Here is a 20,233-nt window from a genome sequence, read left to right as displayed (position 1 = left end):
CTTGTCTTTAGTTGGGTCTGTTAAAAAGCCTTCTGGTTCTCTTCCAATTTTCCAACTTAATGATATTCACAAGACATACTACAGTATATAACACTTGGGTGTGGAGACTGTAATGAGGTCCATGTATTTCATTTAAAAAAATCAATACTTTATTCAGATTGTGGATACTAGAACAGCTCATACTCTACTACAGAAAAAAATATATTTGACCATATTAAACTTCTGAAGGGATTGAGATTACTTTGTCTTGTGACAATTTATTTTAAAATGAACGGCACAACACAAAGCATACAAATGACGGTGGTCAATGTTTGTATTATCTTGGAGCTAGACACTAAAGATTGGTGTTTTCATTATGTCGCGGAGTCTATAAAGCCAGAGAATAAGTCATGTTCTATCATTTCGATTCCTCCACACCGTCTCCGCTAGAGACAGTAACTCGAGAGCCTGCTCAAGCAATAGCTGGAGTGTGTGATTAAAAAGCCCTGAGTTCAGTCACACTATGACTCTGAATCACTCCCAGAAAACTTTCTATAATATTCTGTTTGTAACTGTAACTAGAGCCAGGTCACTGTAGCCATGGGGACCCCCAACGAGCCCATGGGCCACAAAGTGGGTGATGCTGGGCTTGTCAGGCCTGGGAAAACCTCACCTGGGGGCTCAAACTGGTCAAGACCCCGAATTAGTGCAGAAAGCAGAGTCAATCTGCTGGATCAAAGAGTACCTTTGTTCCCATGCTTCCTTTGTAAAGCAGCAGAACGCTCAGCTTTCGCTTTTCATTTCAGTTTTCTGTGATGTTTTGCTCCTGTTCAAGCAAAGAGAACATACACACGAGTCAAGCAAGAAACAAGTGAAAACTGAAAAGAGAATACATGACTAATGGTAATGGACGGAAGAGGTGGAGCGAGCATGGAGGGCAGATTGGCTAATGTTCTCTGCTCTGATAACAGGTGAAGGAAGAGATAAGGTATCAATGCTGGTATCATAATCCCCACCTATCATACAGCTATTTGTAAACTGCATCTGACACAACCTTTCAGTTGGGTTCCTCAGATTTGAACTCCAACATTAATTTCATTTTCAGTTTAACAATTGTCCCTGCATGGCGTTTAATAAAACCTCAGACAGCGCTGCACAGCTCTTCCACCAAGCTGTTGTTCACAACATTCCTATATATGGCCATCAGGTCTTGCTGATCTTCATGAACACATACAAATATGGGTAGAGCCCGTCTTCTGTCCTGTTTATAGCCTCCTCCAGCTCTCTCTGAGACGGAGCTCTCTCTGAGCATTCCAGAGACCTTGTTATGCGTTCTGCTTTCCCAGGGCTGCATTTTGGTCAGAGTGGCTCAAAATACATCCAGCCTCTCTGTCTTATGGGCCTTGTATTCTGCAGCGCTTTCACTACCTTTGTCTGCTGGCTAGATGCCTGGCTTCAAGGCCTTTCTTGCTGGGTTTTGTTTATGGCTTGCTGTTGTCGCTGACATTTTGTCTTGTTAGGGCTTTAAGGAAGGCCAGTCGACAAGGTGCCGTTTAACTGAAGAGGCTTGACTGAAAACTGCTCACCGAGGGTAAAAATAGACTTTTTGAGCTGAACTGACCATTAGGAGAACAGGGGTGTGCTGTTTCTTGAATCTAAAGGCAACTTCTAGCTTACCTTGTTCGTCACAAGCAACAGAACACTGGCCACTACAAGACTGGGGATTTTTCCAAATGTTGACCCTCACTCTTTCTCTCTCTGTACTTTGGGTCTGCACCCCCTGCTGCTGTGGAAACCAGATCCTATAAGGGGAGAGCCCACCCAACCAGCTGGAATGAGAGTCTGGGAAGCAAAGCAAAACTGGAATCACACCGCACCGCCTTCCACCCAAACACTAAACCCTGCCCAGTACTGCCTATTGGCCACACAATGGAGATTATTCAGCTTGTGTCAGCCTTATAAAAACTGAGGGAAGGCACATTTTTCTTTTCCTGAGACATAATTTCATGCAGCACAATTACAGGCTTGTCATTTTATGATAATGGCGAGAGTGACATTTCGCTTATTACCACGCCAAGGTGCCTTTGATGGCTTGTTTCTGCAAGGCTTTCAAAAAGCCCACAATGCACATTCCCCATGAAGTCTTATTTGTATTGATCACTAAACACACAAACACTCATTCCCTCAAGGGTCTGGTTGCCTCTAACTTACATAAGCTAAATTCATAATGGAAACAAATCCTTGACTCCGTTGACAGATTTTAGCCCACTGCTATAATGGCAACCATAGAAAGCTGTGAAATGTTTTCAATTCTAACACTTTCTCTCATGCAACACATGCAAGCGCACCCATTCAAAGTCTCAAATGAAACTGGTAGTGATTCTGAGGATGAGGAAGTCAGTGGGGGTAGGAGGCAACATAATATGTTTACCCTAAATTCCCAGCATTACTCAAGGCAGACAGAAAAGGCCTCAGCACACGGGACCTTGGTAAAGTCACATGGAGACGCTGCACTGCAGGCAGCCCTAAAACAAACAGACAGATACAGGAAACAACTAATTCTCACTTTACAACACCACATGTCCCTTTCACACATGCAAATACCATCACCAAGTCATTAACAGATGTGTGACAGACAAATGCATGTGCACAGGTGACCGCTCCCCCCCCATCTGATCTTCAGCTGCCTTTTTACGCCACCGTCACCTGTCCTCACTGTCGAGCAGCATGACCACATGTGTTTGAGTGACCCACTGAGGGACAAAGCTCGTCTCCCAGAGCTGCACACTGACCCTGATCTAACTCTCCCGGAGACAGAGGCGACTCTTTTCCACACATTACTAACCAAGGGAGCGCTGCTCTTTGTGCAGCTCTTATTATTATTCCCGGCCTTTCAGGGATAAGACGCAGGAGATACTTTGCCACACTGAGTCAAATTAAATGAGACGTCCACGAGTCAAAGTGGCAAAACAGAGCAGTATTGCTCATTCTTGTAGGTTATTCGCTTTGCCTCTTTGGGACATGAACATGTACAATATACTGTATCTGGTTTAAGGCTAAAGAAACTAAAGACAGGCAATTACTGTGGATTCTTTTTACAAAAAATAGACTCCTCTCCCGGCTATTTTACGCTGCCATGTTATTCGCAGATCTGACTCCATACATCCAGCCCATATTCTATTTCCTCGCTGGCCTGCTATTTGACCTACGAGAAAGCAGCACAAAAGGAGTATTGACCTCACCCCCACTGGGAAAAACTGGGTATAATTAACTGTAGAGTTAAAGGTATGGAACCTCTGAGACTGTAAAAAAGCGTAGGAATACTGAGCAAACTACTTTATCCCAAAGGACTCAGACCCAATCCATCCAATCCATAATTATTCATTTATTCAGCCGACTCATGGCCTCTGACTCCCTCAGAGACAGGTCAAACGTGGGCTTTCCATCTTCTTCATTCCTAATTAGACATAACATGTGGTGAAATTCAGGAAAACAGTTATTTTTCTTTCTCACACAATAGGGTTTATCTGCCACATAAACAAGGACTAAGACGGCTCAAACCGCATGAAGGGGGTTTATTCTTGTTTGCCTAGCTGTGACTGAAGGATTGCTCACTGTATGTACAGGCTAGGGCACCGACATCAAACATGCCCTCCACAACGTGTGTCATCGGTGATACAGAGAAGAGGAGCCTCCACCATCTGTCTGAGCGGTGATTCATCTATTCACACATATTCTCTGTTTTAGGTGTCAGTGGCAAAGACGTGATATGTGTTATCAACTTTTCTGTCTGCTTCGCCCTTTCTGCTCAAAAAGAGAAGAACATCCCGGGTGATCACCCCAGGATACAATGTCTTCCCGAGGAATTTAAAACAGGTTCCTGAGTTCCACTATTATTTTCATCCTCAACAAATGTTGGTTAAATGTTAGCATGCTAACAGGCTAGGGCTGCACCATATGAGGAAAATATCTAATTGTGATTATTTTTGACTGATATTGCGATTGCAATATGTTTCAAAATGTTTAAGGGAATGATCATGTTTGTATCATTATCATTATACAAGTAAGCAGTAGTACTAATGTGGCTTAATTTTACATTGAAAAAAACTAAAATTGCACACCACCACTGAGAAATCAAACTTTGCCTCTTATTTGTAAAAGTAGGCATGCAACCCGTTTCAACTCCACCCTCAAAGAATCAGAACCGCAATGAAAAGGAAGAATCCAAGTTGGAATCAGAATGGTTAAAACCCAAACGATGCCCAGCCCTAGGCATAACTGGCTCCAGGCCCAAACGCTGTTAATGGCTATATGAAAATGGCGGGTTTGTGCAGGAGTCACTCGGAGGTCTAGAGTCTCTGAAAGTCTTTTAAACTGACCTTTGTGGATGTGAAATGAAGACAGATTCAGCAGCTACGCAGCCTCTTTCTCCTTAAAATGCTTTCAGGAACACGTTTCACTGAGTAAAATATAGTAAAAGATAAGACTGTGTTCTGAACAAGCCGCCATGACAGTCTGGATTTCTGGAGAAACCAGACCCACGTGACACCTTCGTCCAATCAGATGCCAAGGTGGTACCAAATAAAGTGGAAGTACTATCCAAACTTCTGCTAATGGAAAACCAAAAAAGAGTGGGTCAAGTGGAGCCGTGCTGTACCATGCAGTGGAAATGTGGCATTAGTCTTGTTGTTGTTGGGTTATAAAAATAAATGCTCATCCCAGAATCCGCAGTCAAAGTGCTTGTTTTGTCTGACCAGCATCCCAAAACCAGATCTTTAAAAAAGAAAGAAACACAGAATCCTCCCATTTAAGAATTTGGAACCAGCAAATGTTTGACATTGCTGTTTGGCATATTACTTACAAATTAAAAATGAACACTATCAAATTTATATCCCAAACTCATGAATTCCACACAACGGTCAGGCTCCGCTGCTCTGTGTTTTATAGCTGCATTAATGCCAGACACGAACGCAGAAACACCAGACACGTTTTCTGGAACAGTTCAGTTCTGAGTGACAAAAACAACCCGATGTGCAGCACGCCTGCTACTATGGCAGTGAAAAGAATGACTTAACAGAGGAACAGACTGAAATAACCCTTCTGTCTGTCCTTTGGTTCCCCAGACTTCCTGTTTGACAAAACTAAATCCCTGTTGATGCTAGGCTTTCCGCCCTGTTTCTCTCTGTTTTTGTCTCACTCTTTTTTTTCTCATCCGTTCCCTCATTCTGTCGAAGCCCAGGTCCACTCTTCGGGTCACTGGGTACTGGCCCAATCTATTTTTCTTTTAGCTTGCAGCAGACAGTAATGCGCACAGCCACTGCAAGAAGGAGGAGGAGAGTGAGGGAAGGAGATGGAGAAGGAGAAGGAGAGAGGAAGGACACAGAGGGGTGGACATAAAGCAGAATTAGGGGAAAGGGGAAACAAGCCTGAACCGGAGAGTTAAAGACTGAGAGCACTGGAAAGTAATACTGTCACCCCAAAGGTTAGAAAAGGGGGGCAGAAAAGGAGGTGCGAGTTTATTCTGAGAAGGAGTGAAGGGTGAAGGAGAAAGATGGACCAGAGCATTGGAGAGAATAGACTGCCTTCGGTGCAATGGCTTCACTGCTCTCCAAACACCCTTGTGGTGATGATGGTGGGGGTTTCAGGGAACTGTATGTTAAGCAAAAATAGCTGCTGGGCTCAATGAGTGCCATACAGTGTTGCAAGAGTGGTCTGCACTTTAGGTGATCAATCAACTCCGAGGAAGAGACGTCCACTTTATAACCATCAGCGGCCGGAAACGTAAGCAATGAAGAGCGAGATAGCGTTCTAAAAACCATTACACGCGACTCTTGTCTGTAGTGAAAAGGCCTGGTTTCCCTCTAACATATGGGCCGGTGCTATTTCATTAGTTTTTATGCAATGCCTACATGGCAGATGACGCAGTGTAGTACATCATCATCACATCAAACTGGCAGGCATATGGGGAGGAAGGAATTCAGATTTTGGAAGTAAATGGGAAGTCAGGGAATATTTGTTGTGATCCGACACCATGAAACAATGACCGTCAAGAGACCGAATATTCCCATGGAAACATGAGCTCTTCATCCCGAAGCCTTCCTCGTATGGATGTGATTTCATTTTCTGTTGTACCTCTTGAAAATGAGTGCTGGTGGTGAGAGGGGAGTGGAAGCACACATTCTGGGACTGGGCGGGATCCAGCTGGCAAGAACTCACAAAGCCGACACAAGGACAAAGCTCCTGGCTGTGTCGGTATGGCTCTCAAACAGGACAACACAGTCCTGTGCCAAACAGCCCTCGGCAACATTACGAGAGCCAAAATGGCAGCCCATCTGTAATTTATTTACATGTCTTTAAAATGTTACACTCGCGCTCGTGCCCTTGACATACACTTGGGGCCACAGAGGTAGGGCAGAAAGATGTGATAAATTTACTTGAAAACTTTATTACATGTTACAGGTCACCTCTGGTGAAACGGTAGAGCTACACTCGGAAAATGATACACTCAACACGGAGGCGAACTCAGGTGAAATAGACCCAGAGTTTGTGTTTTCTCTCTGCGGCTTCATATTGTTCATTTACTGACATCGCACACCAGTGTGGGCAGACAAGATGCTGGCGCAGAGGTGTAAACAGAGCCAATCAGCCAGAAAACAAAATGGAGAAGCTTTCCCAGAAGGCAACACAGCCTCTTATTTGATAGAGCAGATCACCTCCAGCATCATTGGAGGCTGGTGTAGGATGTGTTCAACCAGCACGGCCAACAAGCCTGTGCAAACCGCAAAAACTGGACCCAGTGCATCGCATGCTTTCCCCCCCAAACATGCGCTTTGGTTCAGACAAACCAGCCCTGTCATCTACTTTTACTTTTACATCTACTCTCATTGGCATTTTAACTATTTCTTCAACTGTGCTTTGAAGAAATTAAAAAAAAAAAATCAGAAAAAAAACGATTTACTGGTCAAAACCTAAATGTCATGTCAGTCTGAAAGACCTGCCATGGGAGCATCACAAAGCAGAAATGCATGTGTGAAAACCCACATTCTTCTTATTCCATTTCATCAAAGCACTGTCAGAACCCCGGGGTAATATTTAATGTAATAGACATTTAATGTCTCCAATCAATAATAAATGTTTTTAGCCCACCCCAGAGTGATGGCATTGAAAATGCCTCCTAAAGCTCTAAAGAGTTCTGGGTACTTCTCCCAACAATGACAGACAAAATGACACCGTTATAGATTCCCTGCTGACCACAACTTTCCCTTATGGCAGTGAAATATGCTGCGTTGAGCTGTTTTTTAAGTTGTTTTTTTACATCCCTTTGGAACAGTACACCTCGTAGGTCTGCAGCTCCTGTGAAACAGCAGCAGCTCTTATGAAAGCCTCTGCTCGCACCCTACATACTGCCCCAACACACTCCCTGTAAAAGACCAAGTACAGCCTGTCATGCATCATATTGTTTGTCTTGTTATTCGCCTTCACTTTCAAGGACGCAGCAGTTCAACACCAGTTCTATAACTCAATAAAATAAAGCCTTTATCCTCCAGCCTGGAGCAGCTAGATCTCCTGATATTTTTATCAAGAGTTAAAGTCATCTGAATCCAGCTGACATTCTCCGCGGGTCAAGACTATCTTATTTTCTTTTTCAGATTTCAAGCATGTTTGGAACAATGCTTTATCACTGCCTCTCCTGATGTGACTTGGGATGTTGTTTGGGCTTCAAATGCTCAACCTTTGTTTTTTTATTTTGGATCACAGCCGTTTTATTTGATTGATTGTCTTGAAAGGGCAACAGGGTGAAGCTGTCGCCACATTTGCAATTCATGTTATTAAATGGGCATCACTCAAATTAAGTACTTTGAATTCCACAATACAATATATATAATATTAAGACCCGATGGTGCACAATCTAGGTATAGCTATGTAAGCTCTTATAAGTTCCCTCTGGCTCGAGCACAGACAACCATTTCAAACTGCATTTCTTAGCTATGTTTCCCAATTTGGCATCTAGCCCTTATTGTCTTTTTCAGCACCGTTCACAAAAATTCTGACTGCCGTGTACTGGTATTCTTTCTCCAACTCCAACTGCACCACAGTCATTTGAGAAAGTTACATTTTGTTTCTTTAAGATATCGAAACAATCCCAAACCATCCCATAAGCAGATCAGGCATCTCACTTTTATCAGCCCATGCAAATCAGAAATATCATTAAAGTAAAAGTATCTGAGTATGAAAAGACAGCTGTATTTTAAAAAGGTCCATAGAGATCTTATATCATACTTGTGGAAAACAAATGTTAAATAGCTTTCCTCCCGCTGCGAGGCTAGGCGGGGGGGAGGAACAAAATCCCTAACAACCAAATCCAAGTCAAGAATCTTTTCATGTCTGCGAAACAGTCGTTTGGAGTCATCACCGTTGCATAACTAAGACAAGAAACTACAGTACAGCCAGTTGTTTAATGTAAGCAGCACAGAGCGCTCAGGCCTTTGATTTAGGAGCCAGAACAGTCTCCCAGTCTCCTCCTCAGACTCCAGCTCTCTGGCCTGGAGAGGAAATATGGGCCTTTGCGGTCAGCAATTAAGCAACTCTGGAACAACTTGCCCATAGTGAAATGGGAAGACAAATGCATTGTAAGAGGCAAGCAACAACACTAGTAACAATAATAGTTATTGTTAAAAGGTATTCTTCAGTCAGGGCTGCAGCTAATGACTTCAACCCTAATAAATCCAATCAACGTCTACTTTATTGCTTGAGATTGAGATAAATTACAGGGAGATATAAAGTGGATGTTCTACTCGTGGCAGCCCGGAGGCCCTGGCCTCCCCGGTAACACACTCTTCATTAGTGGCCTACAAAAGGAGCAGAGGAAACACAATAGGGGGAAGACAGGGGCATCAGACAGTGAACCATGAGGCTCCTTTGCATCTGATGATTTCAAATGCGTTGCCTCACCGACTGTTTGCCTCATTCATCCCCTCTCACTGCCCCCGCTAATCGCTGAGATTTGATCATATCTCTCGGCACACATTCTGGTTATCCCCCGCGGCTCTTTATTTCTCTTTTCTTGGTTAATGAGAAGTGAATGCTGAATGTTTCAATCATCAGGTATTTTTTTCTGCCTTCTCACTCACCAATTTACCCTGCCCCGCCTCGACATTTCTACACTCTTTGTAAATGATTGAAGACAATACATGGAGCCGCCCACTGAGCTTCCCAATTGTGTCACTTCCAATTAGCCCTTCTGAGACATATGCCCTTTGGCTCACCAGCTTTCAAGTTTAAGAGAACTGAGCGGTGCCCCTTGTATTGTACCCCGCCTTCCTTCGCTCTCTCTCCATCTAAATTCATGCGTGTCTTCATGTGTGAGTTTACGAAGGGAGAGAAATCGCAAGAAAGACAGACAGGGATTCTTCTTAATCCTATAACCAAAAATAGCAGTTTGCTGTAATACTTTATGTATGGGCTGCTGGGAGCTTAAAACGAGCTCCCCTTACATAAAGTGCACATTTCTGAATAAGCCACCCAGCCTTCACCTTAGTCATCCTCCATATTATACATCATTAATACGGATGTTCCTAAGTAGCTAAGAACTAGGATATGCACGTTGTGGTGGTCCTCTGATTCAGCTCTGCGGCTCTGTCAAATCTGCCTGCAACCTGCTTTTCTGTCACATAACTTTTTTAAAGCCACACTGAAGTGATGGGGATTGTAAATAGCGGAGTGGTGAGCCACACTATGCGAGCAAACGTTTTGGAGGTAATGAGAGGGCTGGAGCACTGCGGCTTCTTAAACTAGGGCAGAGAAACTCGCAGCTTCAGTGGAAGCCTTCCCTCAGACCTCGCGTCCCGGGACAACACATGTGCAAAACCAACGGTACACTTAAACAAAGCTGGGCCCGTGTGGAGCAGTGTCCACTTACTGCAATCAATCAAACAAACAGACAGAAAGACATTTCCATGGCCAGAGCTGCAAAGAGAAATAGAAAGGGCGTGGGTTTCCTTTCAACTCTAAGGGGGGGGGGGGCATTCTGGATCAAAACCAGAGCACAAAAATCACAGATATATTTTGGGCAGCCCAAATGATGCTCAATATTCCAACTAAAAACAAAAGCTAGGAATTGATGCCAAAATATGCTGTACAGTAAAATACAGGAAGGTATTAAGAAAAGGAAAAGTTTTCTTCATCAAACTATCTGCTCCACCCTGTTTACTCTATGTGCGCCCAATCCAAGTTTTTTAAAATGGGACTAAAGCCACACCTTTGGCACTTGACGTGAAATCAGCTCCTCAAATCAAACCAATTTATTGAAACATTTTTTCAAATATTCACTCAATTCGATACAGCACTAATGTGCTGAATGTGTGTTGCTTTTAAACTGCAGTCATGAGTTAAGAAATGTAAAGTAAAACGACGTCATTAGTAGTCTCGTATTGATTGAGATAGGTCTGGCCCCTCCACAAATACTGGACACTCTAGGACAGGAGAAACAACACTCTAGGTTGTTTGCATTTATTCAAAGCACCCATATTCTGCTCATTTTCAGGTTCATAACTGTATTTTGAGGTTGTACCAGAATAGGTTTACATGGTTTCATTTTCAAAAAACACCATATTGTGGTTGTGCTGCACATTGCTGCAGATCCTGTTTTTACTCTGTGTGTTTAGGTCTCTGTTTTAGTGCCAGAGTGAGACATCTCAGTTGTTTTAGCTCCAGAGTGAGACATCTCACTTCTATCCTATCTTTGTTGGGTGCTGCACATGCTCAGTAGCTCGGTAAGATCCCCTCAACTACAGCTGTCCAGAACTACACTTTGTGTTTGTTTTATCAGTTTCTTAATGCCACTTGAGTTTAAGATTTTAGTGATTTTTTATTTGTATTTTCTGGTTTACATGACAGACAGTTGAGTTCCGGTGTAAAAATAAGAAATGATTTTGGTCCTAAGCCATATTCGTCCAAAGAGCCTCTGCTGTGCACCCCCTCAGTCAGAACCCAAACAGACCACGGAGACGTAAACTCACCTCCAACAAACTGGATGCCGCCGGCCACCCGGCCGATGGTACGCGAGATGAGGTCAGAGATGCAGCAGCCCATGAGAGCGGTGAGGGCCACCAGCAGGAGGAGGCCGCACCCCACGCCCGTCACCACGGTGCAGATCCTCCACTCCAGGCTCGGGATGCCGTTGAAGGAGGCGTAGCGCCCACACTGCTCCAGCATCACCGTGGCTTGCTTCTCCTCGTCCCTCACCGGGTAGGAGCAGCGCCTGAACGTGCCAAAGGACACGGGCTTGTCCATCTGTGTCCCCAGCAGCCAATAGGGCATGAAGAAGCCAACGCAGGAGGCGGCAGCACACAGCAGGGACAGCAGGGCCCAGATAACACCCGTACATGTCAGACTAGAAGCCATGGTAAACAGTCTGCAGACGGTTCACACAGTCACTGAACTAGCAGCCGTTATATGAGCAGTCAGAGTGTTGTGAGCATTTAACACGAGCAGCCTTCACCTTCTCAGTGACTCCGGGTCCCTGTCAGGAGGGAGACAGACAGAAGACAGAAAAGTCATCCGTGGGAACACGTGAAAGAGCCACAGCTCGATAAGCTGAAAACAAAAAACCTGTTCTGCAGTCGTTATAAGTGCAGCTATAAACACAGATATGAAAGAATCCAAGTAGAGAGTATTACTCATTAGTTTGTTAGATATTTTTTTCTGTAGGCTAAAGCACTTTTCCCTAAACCATGAAGTAAGCAGATATATACACTTAACAAATGGTCTTGTCAAAAATTATCACGCTCAGGCCTACATTTCATAGGCTATATCTTTCTTATTTCTTTAAGCATTCCCTTCATCAACATATAGCAATGTTAAAAAAAACAATTAACAATCCTACTGTTAGTTCACATACATAATTCAGCACATTTAAGGCTGCAGTGGATATGCATAACAACTAGAATCCCCGTACAGGTGGGCTGTTATTGGAACAAGTAGTATTATTAGGTATGGTTACTGTGAATTTAGTTAACAGCATTCCTATTATCAACTTTATAATGACATCATACACACATCAACACAGAACTACAAACAAAAGCTGCCCATGGCATGTTATAGGACTAGAATACCACATGAACTACAGACGCGACGGGAACTGGAGGAGAGACAGCAGAAGTCCTCCAGGAACCTCTCGGGGGTTTCGTTAGGGGTGACCTCACGAGCACGCTGTGTTATCGCAGCGCTCACACTGTCGGAACGGGAATCAGGACTACAAGGCAGAGAAAGAGGAAGAACTGAGAGAAGAAGAAAGCTTACATGTTGGGAGAGCTCGGTGAACACTGAGAGCTGGTTTCCATCTGCCGACTCCTCAAAGCAAACTTTTCTTCAGTCGAGGTAAAAACAGAAAAGAGATTCGTTCGATCAGAGAACGTGAATCCTAACAGTGAGAATCCGAATCCGTTCACACATCACTTGTTCCTCGTCAATATATCTGACCCGGGCGCCGATCAATGATTCACTCCCGGGCTGGGGAGAAACGCGCAACGCTCACTGACTGACTGGACTCCTGTTTCCACATTCCTGCTCAGAGAGAGAGAGAGAGAGGGAGGAGAGAGGAGGGAGAGAGAGAGAGAGAGAGAGAGAGAGAGGGGAGGGACGGAGGGGTGGGTGGAGGGATGAAGGGGGGGCGTGTCCATGAAACACTCTCGGGAGGTGACCATCAATCACACCAATCCCCATCCTGGGCTGGACTCTCCGCTACTATCATTCCGTACATGCTCCTGATGCATTCAAGGACGCCTCGTAAACTACAACGGTTGTAGTGGAAATTACAATTCTGAATCTGTTGAACGTTATTGGAGTTGTTGTTGCGATGATGAAAGGTAGGAAAGTGAGTGATGAAAGTAATAGTGTAGTATAGTAGAAAATGGTATTTATCATTCTTAATAAATATCTCACAATTTAATATAACTATGGTTTTAACCTTTTCTTCTTCTGTGCTGTATGTGTGTTGAATGTTGAGTCTGCCTTGGTATTTAACATCTTGAGACAGTGTTGGAAACAAGTCTGCTCACATTAACATCTGACCTTTTGGAGTCAATGTGTTCTGATGATTAATAAACACAACTAGGCTAAATAAATATTTTTAAAGTGTTAGTTGATTTTAAAGCAGCACAATCATGTATTTTAATGTTGTTGGTTTACTGTAAGCTTAAGGATCAAAAATCTTTCTATTTGAGGATATTTAAATTAGATTTTTGAATCATTAATTTGATCTGACTTATTTATTGATATGACAATTATTATAATAATTTATTTACATATTTCCAACAGCGTTTTAACGCAGCATTGCTCCCTGCTCTCTAATTTCCTCTTTAAATGATGGTTTCTCTCATCTCTAAAAGTTGATCGGACTCAGGTACCGACCCAGTGACCTGGCTAAGGAGCCTTTAACCCACCAGACCTTGGAACGTTAGAGCATTCAAACTCCAGAATCATATAGTTAACACAGCTTCTCCAAAGTAAATAGGAGGATTATATTTGCATGATAACATTAGTGTCGTTGTCGTCATCAGTCCCTGATGAAATCACTTCAACGTATTTTGACAAAACTAAATATCTTCGCGCAGCGGAACCTTTCGTTCTCCCGCCGACCGGACGTTATTTTCAGACGGACCAAAACATTTTCCCGAAAGTTGACGTGGAGGTGCTTGTGTACAATGGCTGACACTAAAGTAGAAATGTCAACCGATAGCTCCACTGCACCACAGAACACAAATGCGGCTTCTCAACCCAATAACCCGCTGTCACGGAAGCTTAACAAAATACTGGAGACGAGGCTGGACACCGACAAGGTAAGACGGAGGAGTCCAGCTTCCGGCTAGCCGGGCAGCAGTAGCGTTAGCTGAAAATGCTAGTCGCGCCACAACTGGACATCGTTCCGCTCTTCTGTGATATTGCTGTCACCCCCACAGGGATAAAGGCCCGGTGATGATACAGTGTTAACCCCGACGCGTAGTACAGCCTGTGTAAAGGCGCGTGGCGTGTCCTAGCTTGTGTTCCCCATCCCAAACCGCTTCCTGATCCAAGGTTCTAGTCCAGTGGTTCTTAACCTTGTTGGAGGTACTGACCCCCACCAGTTTCATATGCGCGTTCACCGAACCCTTCTGATGATGGCCAAGCGGGGCGTGTCATCACGAATCATATGAGTCGGGTGTGTGTCTTGACCTCCGCCGAACCCCTGGGACTGACTCACCGAACCCCTGGGGTTCGATCGAACCCAGGTTAAGAACCACTGTTCTAGTCATAGACCGTTAATATAAATAATATCAATATATATATGGTCTATGGTTCTAGTCCACGTTAACGAAGGGAAAGGCATTCCTCATGCGGCTTGTTCAGCGCAGCTTTGTGTGTAGGGGGGCATGATATAGCGACCCAATATCGTTATCGCGATATCAAGTTGCGCAGTATTAAATCGAAAGTGTAGGGATAAGTATGCAATATTTATGTGTGCTGTTTGTGACATGTCCTGCTCTGTAGACATGCTCTTTATTGTTTTTTATACTGTCCAACATGTCCTGTTCTGTAGACGTGGTCGTTATTTATGTATTCATGTTCTATCCGTCCAATATTGAAATAAACCTTGAGTGTTGTAAAAAAAAAAACTTGTTTCGTTTGTTATGAATCTATTTTGATGCGTTTTCCCGTAACTTTTGTAATTTTACATATGTTTAAAAATATCAAAAGCAATATAGATATTTCAGTATTCATAATCCATATCACAATATCACATTTTGTCAATATTGTGCATCCCTACAGCACCCAACTCCCATTATATTGATATGTGTATACCGGGTGTGCTTTCAGGAGATGCTGGAGGCTCTGAAGGCGCTCTCCGTGTTCTTCACTGAAAACAGTTTGCGCACGAGGAGGAATCTTCGCGGTGACATCGAGAGACGAAGCCTTTCGATCAACGAGGAGTTTGCACGAATATTCAAGGATGTAAAAGAGGTAACACAGAGATTTGCAATAAAAAAACATTTATTACCCTTACACCTTAAACAACACCCATGTCCAACTCAATTTAACCAGCTAAACGCCTGTGTAATTAGTTATTAAAAATGAGATTCTCTTATTCAGGCTGTTATGGAGTTTCACCTCTAAATTGTTAAAGGTCCCATATTCTGCTAATATCAGGTTCATTCTTGTATTTGGGGGTTCTACTAGAACGTGGTTACATGCTTTAATGTGCAAAAACATTATTTTTCTGTCTGTATATACCTGTATATCTGGTGATTAGATTAAAAAGAAAGGCTTTCAGTTCCTGGAGACCCAGCTGTGATAGTGTTGTATAACCACAGATCCAATTTAGGAAGTGCATTTTAATGTTCAGGGAGTGACATGGAGTTTTAGGTTTAATGTGTAAGATTCTTTGAGAATGTATTAGCAGCATCATCACAAGACCAACGGCTGTATGGAGAGTCTGAAAACCTGTGGTTAAAGCAGGCTGCTTTTTAACAGCCGTGGCACTCGTGTGACTTTGCATGTGTCAGCCGAGTTGCGTCTGCCTCGTTTTTCTTTTAACTGGGACTTCATGTTCTCCGCAGGAGCTTGAAAGTGTTCATGAGGATGTCCAGGCCATGAGCACATGTTGTGAAGAAATGACCAATAGATTAAAGGTACGGGATGTCCTCTCCACATGTTGTTGGAAATTCTCCTGTACATATGATGATATACTGAAACTAGACTCTTTGTAATAACAATAAAGAGTAATATATTTGTGTATCAAATGTTAAACATCGGTCTGTCACTTCATGTGACAGATTTATTAAATTTCCTTTGAGAACATAAGGGTTGTAATCCATCTTTTAAAAACACAGCAACTTTTCTTCAACAGGCTGCGAAGGAGCAAACTCAAGACCTCATAGTAAAAACCAACAAGCTGCAGGGAGAAAAGTGAGTTGAACCTTACAGGGGAAACATGTGTGTGTTTGGATATGTGGGGATGTATGTGTGCATGTGTCACTGCCCAGAGTTAACCTTATAACCTGACATATGTCTATTTGAACTAAGATAGACATAATGAATCAATGGAGAAAACAGCAAATCCAGCTGCCTTTGACTTTGTTTGCCTATAAGTCATGTAGAACTTTATTTGTTCCCAGAGCGGCCAAATGAGTTTGCAGCAGCGACAACAGTAATTACAAAAAACAATCTACAACATATAATAATAAACAGTAAAAAACATCCTTAAAAAGCCATGTTTACCAAGCGTGGTTGGGGGGTCAAGCTGTTGTACCTGATCCTGTTTGAGTGTAGCAGTGAGACGGCTGAGGGTACGAGGGAGTGTATCTATCTGTTGGTTTTGACTAATGGGGGTGTGAAGCGGGAGCCAGAATGCAAGGTCTGAAACTCTAGGTTAAGGGGATGGGTGCTGTCAGACAGAATGGATTCTGCTTTCTTTATATAATAGTTTGTCATACAAATCGGACAGACTGTTTTTGTTGTGCATCCGTGATAGTCCTACAGACCTTGGTCGCCTTTGTTGGTTCATTTTTCTCTTTTTGGAACAAATTCATCAGGGACCTGTCAACCTAAACTTGCTACACGAGTCTGATACACAGAGTGATCAGAGAAGTAGAAACTTCTGTGCATTGTAATATAATCCAACGTGCAGTAATTATTACTGCTTTTGGGAAACACACTCTTTTTAATTGTTTGATTGTGGCAGACTGCGTCAGAAAGTAAATGAGCTCTACTGTAACTTTTGAGGCAGTAGATTGGTATTAGATTGCATCATATTGTACATTTATTTATGATAGTTTGCTTCATAAATCTGGTAGACTAAATGTGAGGTATTTCTTTTACTATTATGAAGTCAAGTGCTCTACACGTTTATAATGTCCAGGCTTAAATAGTTCTGTGAGCACTCTAAAAACTGCAGTAGTAGTTTTAACAAGAAGAAAACCTGGCACTGTTTAGAGTAGGGCTGTTACGATGGATTACATTGCACAAGTTTTGCAGAATTTTTCAATAATGTTTAACTAATGTCAAAACACACATTCATGTCATCAAAACTGCAAAACAGCAGAAAAGCCACGGAGAATATGTTGGTGGACTAAACATGAACTGCAACGAGTCCTTGGCGTGTGGCTGAGTGATCGTGCTGGGGTTTAACAGTTAGGAGTCGGGAGCTGCTGCCTTGTCCTCGCAGATGTCGATATGGGAATTAACCGAGACACTCATCCTTTTTCTTAATCTGTCACAGCAAGCACACGTTTCTCAATCTGATTGTAAGTAAATCACCAAAATGTAAAATGAGACCATGGGATGAGGCTGCTGCCCCGAACATTTAAACTAAAATGTCAGTGAAAGATAAGACAGCTAGTTTATTTTAAAATGTCTGAAATTTCAAGTAAATCTTGTACTGCCATTTTTCCCCCGTTATCTGTTCTGAGGCTAGAATTCATTTTGGGAACCTATCACATGCCTCACTGATAGATATCGTCATCAGTCCAAAGCTAGACACAATCAGTTCACTCTCTCTGTGGTCTCATTTAACTTGCACAGAAATGACCCCTTTTTCTATTTAAGTTTCCAGACAAATCAATCATAGCACACTACAGGAACAACATGGTGATAAGCGTTTATTGCACACATGTTGTTTGGAAAGTAGGACCTTGCTTGATGTGACACTTCCTTGTTTTAAAGGAGTTAAGGAGTTGTCACTGGCAGTTGTCAACCAAAGGGGGTTCTCCCATTTAATTAGAGCCATAACATTACATTCAAAATGATATGATCATTTGAAACATTTGCACAAATAAAGACATGACCCACCAAGTTTGAACACTAATACGTTCAAAAGTAAATGTCTAATCTGTGAAAGGCTGCTTCTCTTTAGTGTCAAAAGTTAGAGACATATGGTGCTGGGCAGGAAGGGCTGGCAAGCACATCTTTATTTTTGATGAGGAGCAGTGAATGATTCATGAGGTTGATGAATATTTCTCCAACAGTTGTCTATTTGCATAAGGAGGGCAGCAATCATCATTAATGAGGCGTTATTTGTTGTATTTGTCATGTCCTGTGATGTCTGGCCCTGAGATGCACACCAAAGTAGTTCTTGTTTACCCTGCCTTGCTCCTTATCTCAGTGAAGCCAGGCTATTACAGCTGGAGAGCAGCCCATCACAGGGTTCCTGTATTTGAGCATTTGCATTGAGATTTGCTGACAACACATATTAAGAGCCATCAGATATGCAGATCCAGGACCATGGCGTAGAGGCATGAGTGGAGTCAGACGGTGGATCTCGGCTACCGACACAGCTGCAACTCCTGGAATAGTGATAGATTTTTTTTTGGTTGAAAGCCTGCCAATAAAATTAATCTAGGTATGATTAATCTATGATTTAGGCAGGGCAGAGTGTTGACAGGGAATTGGAAAATGAAACATCATCTCCTGTTGGCTGATAGCTGAGGGGTTGGGTTTGTTTGGGGTTTATTAGAATTTTAGGGCGGCTGTGACCTTAGCGCTCAGTGACTGTGTGAGCTGACAAAGAGGCGTGGGCAATAATAATGTAGAATCTGGCAAAAGACACTGCTTACAGCTGTGATGTACTGAGGCAATTCCATGCTCCGCTGGCACAGCTCTAGGACCTCCTTGACGTAAAGGTGACACAGGAGGGGAGGGGCTCTGAATCTGGGAGCAGTGAAAGACACCAGTGGGGACAAACCCACCATTGAATATGTGCTGACAATGAATGCATTAATATATAAAATAAACATGTTGTTTTGTGAAGGGTATCTTGTTGAATGTCAGAGGTTCTACTTTAATGCCCTTCCGAGTGCCCCCCCCCCCTCCCGTGTTGTCTTTTTTCTTTGCATAGTGGTCCCATTGGGATCTGCTGTCCATCTGCGTGACATTTTCATTCGCAGAACTACAATGACCCCACAGCCAGATGGGATAGTGTCTGCATGCTGGGCTTTGACCTTGTCTTTAGCGATTGTGTCTCAGAAGAGCTGCCAGGGGAAGTGTGCAGTCAAGCTGTCCTCCTTCAGCCACCCAGCAGTCAGCCCACTGCACCACACCACTCCAGTTATCTCCGTCACTTCTATTCCAGGTCACACAACCCTCTGCAGTCTCAGGCCACTGTCTTTTTGTTCTATATTTCTCCTAATGACCCTTATTAGGGCTGCACGATATGAGGAAAATGTGCAATGACGCTGTTGAATATCGCGATATTATTTGCGATAAATAAACCGATATTAAAATCTACTCAGATCTGCATTTCTGCTGCTTTCAGTATTATGCTAAAATATAGCAAATTGCTTGTTGAGTTTGAAACAAACAAAATCAAATCATTTCCAACTTTTATTGAACAATTTGAACATTGAAAAAAATCAATCTGAGTGTCTTTCGCGATGTGTTTATTGCGCCAGTTGATATTGGGATGGCAATAAAAAAAAAATAGGATATATCGTGCAGCCCTAACCCTTATTATCAGTATAATCCGATTTTTTTTTTTTTGTGCTTAAAGGGCAGCTCTGTAAAGCTCTGCAGATGCTTCTGATGTGTATTTACCTGACAGAGCTGGCCTGTCCTGGACTGTTTGCCATCTTGTCTGTCTGTGGCACTGTGTCATTTGTCAGCTCTAATGAAATGGAAAGGAACCATTGCTTACAGTGTGCAGAAGCAAAGGTGGAAGAGGCGGGCCAATGAGAATGGACGACCTGTGTTTGTCTGCCAGCTTTAAGGCGGGCTGCTCTTTTGTTTTGGGCTGGTCCTGTTCAAAGACGCTGTCAGCAAGAGCAGTAAATAGGTATTGTGTGTTGTTCCATAATGAAACGTAGCGCTACCCAGCTGCCCTTCCCTGTGTGATCTTTGCATTAGCGTGACATGTCATCAGCTGAACAAGTTGAGACTTCTCCCAAACGGATGTTTCTGTGAACTGTGTGGTGTCAGCAGCAGCCCGAGCTGAAGGTGTTGCTCTGTTGGTTTACTTCTCCAGCTATTAGCGAACCACTCAGGCAGCTACTTAGTTGCATGCCATAGAGCAATGTAGATACATTTAGTAACCACAACTAAGAGTTAACCACTTTGAATTTTGGCTTGTAGCAACCACTAGGGGTGGGAATGACCCCCATAATACGACATTCCAGTTTTTCTCAGTTGCTCTGGTACATTTCTCGAATCATCCTCGACATTTGCAAAACAGAAAGACCAAAAAACCCCACCATGGATTACCTGCAAAAGCCAGTCTCTTGCTCAAAAT

The 20,233-nt window shown here is 43.1% G+C and overlaps 2 protein-coding genes across 2 annotated transcripts in view; one reads left to right on the top strand and one right to left on the bottom strand.

The window, feature by feature from the left end:
• The window catches only part of LOC116672468 (LHFPL tetraspan subfamily member 6 protein), a 46,990-nt gene extending 34,428 nt beyond the window's left edge, over positions 1–12,562 (bottom strand). Inside the window, exons 1-2 of the mRNA XM_032504358.1 lie at positions 12,280–12,562; positions 10,998–11,500 (exon numbers count right to left, since the gene is read on the bottom strand). Of these exons, the coding sequence (XP_032360249.1) occupies positions 10,998–11,382 (385 nt within the window). The 5' untranslated portion in view covers positions 11,383–11,500; positions 12,280–12,562. The remainder of the gene's footprint in view (positions 1–10,997; positions 11,501–12,279) is intronic.
• Positions 12,563–13,583: 1,021 nt separating this feature from the next.
• The window catches only part of cog6 (component of oligomeric golgi complex 6), a 30,883-nt gene continuing 24,233 nt past the window's right edge, over positions 13,584–20,233 (top strand). The window contains exons 1-4 of the mRNA XM_032504153.1: positions 13,584–13,817; positions 14,833–14,976; positions 15,573–15,644; positions 15,863–15,921. Of these exons, the coding sequence (XP_032360044.1) occupies positions 13,683–13,817; positions 14,833–14,976; positions 15,573–15,644; positions 15,863–15,921 (410 nt within the window). The 5' untranslated portion in view covers positions 13,584–13,682. The remainder of the gene's footprint in view (positions 13,818–14,832; positions 14,977–15,572; positions 15,645–15,862; positions 15,922–20,233) is intronic.

Source organism: Etheostoma spectabile, chromosome 3, assembly GCF_008692095.1.
Source record: "Etheostoma spectabile isolate EspeVRDwgs_2016 chromosome 3, UIUC_Espe_1.0, whole genome shotgun sequence".
NCBI classification, from domain to species: Eukaryota; Metazoa; Chordata; class Actinopteri; order Perciformes; family Percidae; genus Etheostoma; species Etheostoma spectabile.
Note: the sequence above shows the minus strand (reverse complement) of the source record. Positions and strands in the feature narration are given on the sequence as shown.